This window comes from Diadema antillarum, unplaced genomic scaffold (genome assembly GCF_040938485.1).
Source record: "Diadema antillarum isolate AM-2024a unplaced genomic scaffold, OU_Dant_1.0 seq00001569_RagTag, whole genome shotgun sequence".
In the NCBI taxonomy this organism is placed as follows: Eukaryota; Metazoa; Echinodermata; class Echinoidea; order Diadematoida; family Diadematidae; genus Diadema; species Diadema antillarum.
In genome coordinates, this window is record NW_027272290.1 from 41,292 (window position 1) to 50,940 (window position 9,649).

Here is a 9,649-nt window from a genome sequence, read left to right on the forward strand (position 1 = left end):
AGTGAACAATACGACAAAGTAAAAGAAATAAGGAAGGAAAGAAATAATCAGATGGATAAGAAAGTTACAAAAAACACACAGAATAAAGAAAAGAGAGAAGCATAATAGGACAGGGAAGAAAGGGAGCTGTGAAAAAAAAAAAAAAGTAGAAAAATGATGAATCTAAGATAAAATACTGAAAGAGAAAAAAAAAATAACCCAGGAAACAACTGTCAACAAAGGCTACGTATAGGCGAAAAAAAAAAATTGTCAGTGTGAACACAGAAAGTCTAAAAAAACTACCACTAACTAAATGATAATAAGCAAGAAAGGGCTGAGATCTGTAAAAGAAAAGATAGACTAAAACAATATGAGACTAAAAGACAAAGCAAGACATGACAAAAGGAAATGAGGGGCACATTTGTCTTTCCACTCGACTATCCTTCTCTCATTGATGGAAGGAGCAGGCCCATAAAGATAGAGCAGAGAGGGAAACAATGGGTAGTAACAGTGGAACGAATGGGATTAATACATTTATTTAAGGAAGCTTACATGACGCCGTCAATTCCTGTGGGACCACGGTCGATTCTCTGCCGGTATGCGTGGGGTCCCCGGTCTGTGGCGGCTCACTGCGATCAGCGGAAGTCCCTCTCCGCAGATCGACGTCACCGAGCACGGTTACCGAGGGAACGGAGTCTACACGCACCCTGGCTGCTTCCTCTGTGTAGCCCCTATTCCTAGCAAGATGGGGGGGTCAAATTGAATGCGACAGTACAGGACGCTGGAGTATGTATTTCAGTCCATACACACATGCACACACATGAACCAACCATGCACAGATATGCACACACACCCACATGCATGCACGAATAGATCGGGAGCACTTCTATCCACTGGCACAAACGCTCTGCATTGCAAAAACGTCCCCTCCGAGTTGAGAACATAACGCATACCAACGTGGACCTGGACTCAGACGACTTGGATTAGGTTTTGTGGGAACATGGTCAGAGTCGACACGTCTTGTGGTATTCTGACCTTGTGCCAGATTTAAGATTTGGATATTAGCTGGCTTAATTGGCAAAGCGTGCTCCTGACGTTTGGACAACAGGCTTGTTGGCAATTGATCTGCTGTGTTCACACATTCCTTGTTATCGTACAACAGAAAAGGGATTAATTGCCTGCTTCTTTAATGTACACCACAGCAGTTGAGAGGGTGCAAGCATTATCCGACAAAGCAAGCAGCAAAATATAAACACGACTGACGGGCATGCATACATTTCTTACGGTCTGGTAAGTACTCGGATAAAACAAAAAAATGGACAGCCTCAGGGGTTTTTTTCCCATCAAAAAATGTAAAACAGATATGGCTCGGATTTCCTATTCTTCAGCAATGTAATGACTGTTACTCAGTTTTTAATGATGCCAGATAAGATTAATACAAGAAAGAAGGAACCAATAAGCTAGTTTGGGTATCTTCCACCAAAGAAAGAGAAATATAAGGTCTAATCATATGGAGATTCCTGTTAGAGGAAAATCTAGCATGCAACATACAATTTATTGTGGCCTTGGTTGAGATCAATTACATGTAATGCTCACAAAGCCACAATTACTGGTATCATCATTTTTAGTGCAGTTGGTTATTTTAGTTTTCAGCATAATGCTGTGGTACAAGTGCTGTAAAGCAAATGAATGAAAATTTGTATACAGTTTAAAGGGGAATTCCACCCAAATATATATGTGGACTGTGTGAATGCAGAAATATTAGAAATTTGAGAAGTCACAGTTGGAAAACCATATTATTCCCTATGCCTTCTGAAGAAGGAAAGTTTGTGTTATCTTATTATGCTAAAAACATGAAAATATGTTGACTTAGCATTTTCTTCCCTTTTATGGGTAAACTTGTGAGGTTATGATGTGATCTCTGCAGAGTTGTGTGTGTGGTTGCAACTGATGACTATCATTCTGTTCATCTCATTTCACTCTAGATCCATAATCTATAAACTATATCTTTAATCTTTGATCTATACAGCTAACTCAAGCATGGAGTAGAATTGTACTTGAAAGCTAAGATTGACCATCTTTGGACTCAACAGACTTGGTTGTTTCTGATCTGAAAAGATTGAACTTGCGAAGAGGCATCATAACAGTTGAATGAATAAAACAGCAAAATGCACAACTGGTGCTGCTGGGTGGACAATGCATGGCTCATGGCTAGAAGAAAGATAACTTCATTATAGAAAAGAATGGATGTGTTACTTTGAAATATTGAAAAGCTATGTTAAAGTCATTTCACAAAAGAGCTGCACGTTGCCTTGTCACAATTTTCATGGTGATGAATGTTTGAAAGTGCTGGTACCTCAGTTCATTGTCACAATTTTCATGGTGATGAATGTTTGAAAGTGCTGGTACCTCAGTTCATTGTCGACGACAGTTGGTGCATGGCACACAATCTTTGCGGGAGACTTCACACTTTTGTCCTGACTTCAACCTCCGCTTGACCACTGTCCAAGTGCTGACCACTCGCATCAACGAGGAGGACAGGAGATCCTGTGGCTGCAGGAATGTGTCTGATTGGTGTCTAAAAAAGGGGGAGAGAAAATAAAATTATATGTATGTCGTTTGAGGAGAAGAATAGCAAATAATGTTCTGTGATTATGCATCTATTCTCTGCCTTTTCAGCATTTCTACACACATTTTTCTTGAACGTGACTTGGAGTTCACTTGGGCATGTCCACAACCACATCCTGGGTTTTTCCTCCCAGGCAATGACACCATCAGATTTCGGCTTAGAGTGTGCCATGATTATTCAAAGGCCAATCCATGGTCCCACCCATATAAATATCCAACAAATCAATCAGGATATTCTTTTCTCCCCCACCCCCCCCCCCCTTCTTCAACCCCCTAAGATCCAAGATGCTACATAAGCACTTGCCCAATTGTCTGGGGCAAGTGAAAATCAACATCGGGCAAGTGTTTTGGAACAGTAAGAAGAAGAAAATGCTTGCCCAAATTGGGCAAGCTAAAAATTTTAAAGCCACCTTTTCAACTCCCCCCCCCCCCCCCCCGCCTACAAAGTCAACCATGCAAAAGCCCATAGATAATGATTGTTTAGTGATGCAACTCGACTTACTAACTTTATTTCAGCAAATTTTCAACACTTGCTTGCGAATCAAGGTGTGCTGTTTATTCAAATGATTGTGTTTTAATTACTTTACAAGTGAATTTCTAAATCAGTTTCTTTTATTTTATAACTTTATTTTGGGCAAGTAAAAAGTCATGTTTGGGTAAGTGTTTTGCAACAATTTAAAAATCTGCTTGCCAAACCGGGCAAGTGGTACAAAAAAAGTTTTGTAGCATCCCTGCGAGTACTCACCCTATGATGGCCGACATACTCCCTGTCTGAATCGGAGAGTTCCAGGATGTTGGTGGGTGACGGTTTCAAGGGAGAGTGTGGTGGGGAAGAATTCCTCTCAGCTAGGTACTGATGAGAGGGTGAGTCCCTGTCAGAACAAGTCAAGAAAAATATTTAAAAAGAGAAAGAGGTGGGAGAAAAAGAGATGAAGATGGGGGGGGGGTGAGAGTAAAAATGGGGTCGTGAAGAGAGTGGGGAGAAAAGAGGAAGAAAACAAGAGAGAGAGAGAGTGGTTACAGGAATTTATTTACAAATACTGCAGTTCGTGTTGCACTTATAGTAATTTTATGGGAAAACAGTGATGAAAAAACCAAACAAACAAAAAACAAACAAACAAACAAACAAAAAACATATTGATTACCATGTAATACAACATTGCAAGATATTGACCAACTTGCTACTGCATACAAAGTTGTTTCTAACCTGTTTATATATGCATTTAAGTAAAAGTGGGAACAAATGTGTAATTTCCACAGATTGTACAGTGTACATTTTGTGAGACATTGCTGGTCTGAAGAGCTCCCTTGTAAGTTCTCAGATCACACTCACACATACACAAAAATACTGCAATATAACAAATTGGAAACCCCAAATTTTATCTATTGCATCATCTCATATATACTGACTGAATTTTCTGTGCTGGTAAAGCTGTGCATGGGTGAAGCTATATTAAAAACTGAATTAAAAACAAAAACAAAAACAAAAACAAAACTTAGCAAGATACATGTATAATGGATAGATCTTTGATGGGGTTAAAGTAACCATCAAGTATTCAGGTCTACTGGAACAAAGTTTCCCTTTGAAAAGTTTCCAATTGACAGAGGGGATCCATCTCCCACTGCTGCATATACGGGCCCACCCATATCAGTGTAAGGTTACAACGATAACGCCCCTTCTCCCTCGACAGCGCCATTGTTTACGCCAGCCCCCCTGGATATCTTGCAATGCGATACAGAGAAGAATTGAGCAGGCATTGAGAGAGGTAAGGCGATATGTGATGGATGGCTCTCCGTATGTCATTGGGGAACATAGAATGAGATCTATTGTGGATTAGCACATGTATGATGTATCACATATCAAAGTACATTCAGCAAGTGCACAATAACTGTAACTACACAGACTTCAAGCAAATACAGTTTGCAGGAATTGAACAGATGATACGCATATGAATACATCTTATCTACATACAGTATTTCGCTGGGGATGTGTTATTAGCATGTCATTAAAGATATTTGGGTTTTGTTGTTGTTGTTTTTTAGTTCTTTATAGTGCTGTAAGAAAAATGCAAGCAAGAGTGTCTGGTATGACATCATGAGATAAGGACAGCAGTATGCTTCAGTTCACACTCATTTCTTACTGAACCCAAACACAGTTCAATGGACAGAAAAGAAATCAAACAATTATTATGTTTCCTTCTTTGTGCAAAATCATAATGAAAATAGTATTATATAGCTTACCTCCTTGGCAATGGAGAGGATAGGTCACTTGAAAGGGATGGTGTCTGGTGGCTGAGATTAAGACTAGCCAAGGACTGGCGAGCCGGGCTTAGGGATCCACTGTTGAACTGTGATGCACTATGTGATATGGTGGTCAGGGTATCTACACGTATGTTTTAGTGGAAGGAATAAAAACAGTGAGGCTATCGGAGTGTCACAAGGCTTTGCTGCATGGATTATACCAACTAAAACCCCGAGAATATCTTTTAATGAAAGCGTGTGTTGCATGGGTAGATATCTGTGCATTATTTTGGTGCTTGCACACATTTCATAATCACATTTCTTTTTTCATGTAATTAAAGTTGAGACTGTGCCCTAAACATAGGAATGCAGACAAAGATTTGTTTTCATTCAGTAAATATATGAAAGCAAACATAGACTATCTATCACATAATCTATCTGATAAATCTACCAAGATTAAAAATCATAAATTTGTCCCTTATTAAGATATACTAACTTGTCTCACGTGATATGATCACACCGATTTTCTTTCAAAAAAATTGTTTCCATTTTGTTGGTGTAGTCAGATCAATGGTAGAGAACTCGATTTCCATTTACATTACAACCATCCATTTTCAAGAGAAACAAAATTAGGAAGTTTGCCCATCCAAATTTATTACATCACAGTCTATATATATATAGCATTGCCCTTGGTTATTCTTGTCCTGTAAAGCCAGATAAAGCTGAACTCACCGATACTGGTCGTCTCAACTGATGGTGGGACGGCATAAACAGTGAGACTGTCTGGAATGAAAGCATCGTTTACCAGGCGACCTTGTGCCAGGGATCTGTAAACATAGGAGCACTCACGGTCACGTATCAATAGAACACAGCCAATTACAAAGCACTGTCATTATAAGCATCAAGAAGGACTAGACAGTGAGACTGTCTGGAATGAAAGCATCGTTCAACAGGCGACCTTGTGCCAAGGATATGTAACCATAAATGTACATGAGCACTCACGGTCATGTATCAATAGAACACAGCAAATTACAAAGCATTGTCATTAAGCATCAAGAAGGACGAGTTGTTTTGTGAGCTATATACTTCACATTTTTGTAGTTGTTACAGTGGGAAGGAACTATAAAAAGATGAAACAGGGGGAGGGGCTTCATATTTGTCATGACTTTGAGTTAAATGTGATCTTGATGCAACTTCCTGGTCATGTGCCTTGATGGTATTGCATCACCTAAATTATCAGGAGCACTGAAAAAAAAAAATAGAAAAAAAAATAACACTTTTTCTCTCTTACTCTAGTCTTAGTCAATGTGCACCTTTGTGCAAGTTCATTCACCGGCTGTGTTGGTCCGGCGGCTCTTCTTTATAAAGAGATCAATTTAGGTCAATATAAAGCAAGCAGCCCATAATTCGACCATAAATTTAACACCATCCAAAATTTGACCACTGGCTGTTATCATGCAATACCTATTGCTATGGATAATTTTCTGCGCGCAGTCAAATTTTGGCAAGGAGCCGAACCTTGGTGCTTTTTTTTTTCAGATCAATGTAGAAACTAGAATCTAGTGGTATAGTACATTAGTAGTACCTAGAATTAGAATCTATAAGTTTATTGAATTAACAATTAGTCCTGTTAATATCATTTTGAGGTCTAAATTAATTCATCATCATGCCTTCATTTATGTCATGATGACTGAAAGTGATGATTGATGATGTATCATGTGATAACATGAGTCAATTTTTTTAATAGTCATGAATATGATCATGATCTATCAAAGAGATTTGTTTTCCTCTCCACCACTAGAGGGCGAACAATACAATGTGTCAATGCCATTGGTGTCAGTGATTTCATGGGGGCTGCCATTACCCACTTAGTAATGGGGAACTTTGCATACTGAAGTGGCATTTTTGCAGCGCATATACGCACTTCTGAGTTCTTACGAGATTGATACGATACGCACTAAGTCACTTCTTGATTTGGCTGCTAAAGCTGCTCCTCGTTTGCTAGCATGTTAACACTGTTACAAGTGTTAGCATGAGGGGTGAGCTGAGCCTAACGCTTCGTCGTCTTCAAAGTGCTCACAAAACAATAGTAAATTTACAGGGTGTATGCATACTGTCTAGTACTCCACACTCTCTAGATAGCAGTTACTATTGGGGAAAAGCTCTCTGTGATCTATCATCTTCTCCAGCATTTATCCAGTACAAAGTGTCAAATTAGAATTTTGGTCTAGACTCTATTCTACTTTATAGCTATGAGCTACTGTATACGCTATAATTTTCGCGTACATAATTTTTCGCGAATTGCTGATGTCACACATTTTCGCGAGTGGTTAAATTCGCGATTGAGGGACCAGAGAAAATATGAAGCGGCAAAGAAAGTGTGAATTTTCAACTTACTAGCAACGAATGCTACCACAGCTACTGGGCTGTGTATACTAGTAGTTAGACGTGGACATGCTATATGTACGTAAACAAGCTTTGTACGTAAACAAGCTTAGCCAGTATGGTCTGTTCGGTAAGCCGTAAAAATGTTCGTATCGTCAAGGTAAGGGATTCATTTTTGAAGGTAATATTTTCGCGTGTTGTTAATTTCGCGAATAGCTCCCGACTCGCGAAATTCGTGAAAATAAAACCCACGCGAAATATATAGCGTATACAGTAGTATGATTGTTGTTCCAATGGTAAATGTGATCGTGTACAGCAGGACTAAATTTATATCTCTGCGTTAACTATTAACTAGATCTACAGTACAGTACAGTAATTCAGTTCGGGAAACCCACTCACAAGGGGGGCCCCTCCTTATAAGTAACCCGTCCCCCTTATAAGTAACCCCGTCCCCCTTATAAGTAACCCCCGGGGCACCCCTTATAAGGAGTCTCCACGCTTTTTTGCAATGCAATGCGAAAATGAAAGGACTGCGGCAATTCGCTTGATTATGTCCATAAAGCTTCACAAGTTTCCTAGTTACTCACGAAATTTGAGCAAAATCGGTTCGAGGCATCATATCTAAAATCATGGATTTAAATGCGATGTCAAACGACCCATGCGAATGCTGAAATGCGAGCGATTACTGGCGTGAGTGTCGCCAGGCGCGGCGGCGCGGCAATGCTTGAGTGCAGACGTGGCGACTGAGTACGGAGACTTTCGTTCGTTCAGGTGGCTTTAAATGAAGGAAAAATAACAAAAGTAACGAAATAGTCAACCACCTACCTTTGCAATTGGTATGCATATTATACAAAAGGATACGTTCCCATAGGGTTGTCCAGTTGAAGTTGTCCCTAAACAAAAATTTTAAGTTGAAACTTGCAAGTTTCGCCGATGAAGCTTGAAATTTCCAACAGCTCCCGCATTCAGCAAGTTGTTCGCTGAACAACCCTATGGGAACGTATCCTTTTGTATATATGCATACCAATTGCAAAGGTAGGTGGTTGACTATTTCGTTACTTTTGTTATTTTTCCTTCATTTAAAGCCACCTGAATGAACGAAAGTCTCCGTACTCAGTCGCCACGTCTGCACTCAAGCATTGCCGCGCCGCCGCGCCTGGCGACACTCACGCCAGTAATCGCTCGCATTTCAGCATTCGCATGGGTCGTTTGATATCGCATTTAAATCCATGATTTTAGATATGATGCCTCGAACCGATTTTGCTCAAATTTCGTGAGTAACTAGGAAACTTGTGAAGCTTTATGGATATAATCAAGCGAATTGCCGCAGTCCTTTCATTTTCGCGTTGCATTGCAAAAAAAGCGTGGAGACTCCTTATAAGGGGTGCCCCGGGGGTTACTTATAAGGGGGACGGGGTTATAGGCTATTAAGGGGCTAGGGGGACGGGTTACCGGTACTTATAAGGAGGGGCCCCCCTTGTGAGTGGGTTTCCCGAACTGAATTACAGTGATGATAGAAAAGGAACTTCAAGAAATCGAAGGAAGCCACCTCGATTCTTGACGTGAAGTGCCTACACAATCACATTTACTATTTAGACTACGATTTCAGTAATTCATGTTCATTTCACCACAACATGAAATTACATGAATGGGACTGCACGACAGAGTAGACGAACCTGGAACATACAAAGCTTGCATTGCTACAAGATTGGGGAAGATATTTGGCATGGGTGACTGATGAACAAACGAAAGGGTGGTTCCAAACCTGTTTTGCTTGGCTCCGACATTTTCTATTGGTGCTGGCTTGTACAGCGCTCGTTTAGAGGAGTCCATTCTTCTTGATCCGACCCTCGCTCCTCTCAGTATGTGCACATGCACCGCGGCATATCAAGTTCGGTCGTTCGTCGCGTTGTTTTCGTACACATTTTATATCCCCATGATATGCCTTTACCAAAGGGTAAGCACTATTTGGGCACCCGTCCCGCTTCATCATGAATATTCATCTGGCAGTAAGATACTGTACTAGTAAATGGCAGAACGCTGGATACGTGCAAAACGTATGGCCGGGAAATGTAAAAATCTCGAAAAATTACATCAACGGGGAATGTTAAAACGTCTCGCCGGGAGATGGAAAAATGTTCAGTTTTTCCGAGAAATGTAAAAACGCTGCCGGGAAATGAAAAAAATATGTATTTCAACGGTATTACGGATACATGTAGATGATGAATATTCATGATGAAGCGGGACGGGTGCCCAGATAGTGCTTACCGAGCGTACCTCGTTTGTTATTTGGCGCCCGCCGCGCCGACGAGCTACTTCTCCGAATGAGGGCGCTAGCGCTAGCTAGCACTGCCGTGCTCGTTCGATTTTCCAAATTTTCAAAGTGAAGTTTGACTACAGCATAGGACCCCCAGAT

The 9,649-nt window shown here is 40.5% G+C and overlaps 1 protein-coding gene across 1 annotated transcript in view; it reads right to left on the reverse strand.

Annotated features, from left to right (window-relative positions):
• LOC139710799 (uncharacterized) overlaps positions 1 to 9,097 on the reverse strand; it is a 42,421-nt gene extending 33,324 nt beyond the window's left edge. The window contains exons 1-6 of the mRNA XM_071622707.1: positions 8,999 to 9,097; positions 5,581 to 5,675; positions 4,849 to 4,990; positions 3,353 to 3,479; positions 2,448 to 2,557; positions 532 to 716 (exon numbers count right to left, since the gene is read on the reverse strand). Of these exons, the coding sequence (XP_071478808.1) occupies positions 532 to 716; positions 2,448 to 2,557; positions 3,353 to 3,479; positions 4,849 to 4,990; positions 5,581 to 5,675; positions 8,999 to 9,066 (727 nt within the window). The 5' untranslated portion in view covers positions 9,067 to 9,097. The remainder of the gene's footprint in view (positions 1 to 531; positions 717 to 2,447; positions 2,558 to 3,352; positions 3,480 to 4,848; positions 4,991 to 5,580; positions 5,676 to 8,998) is intronic.
• Positions 9,098 to 9,649: the final 552 nt, after the last annotated feature.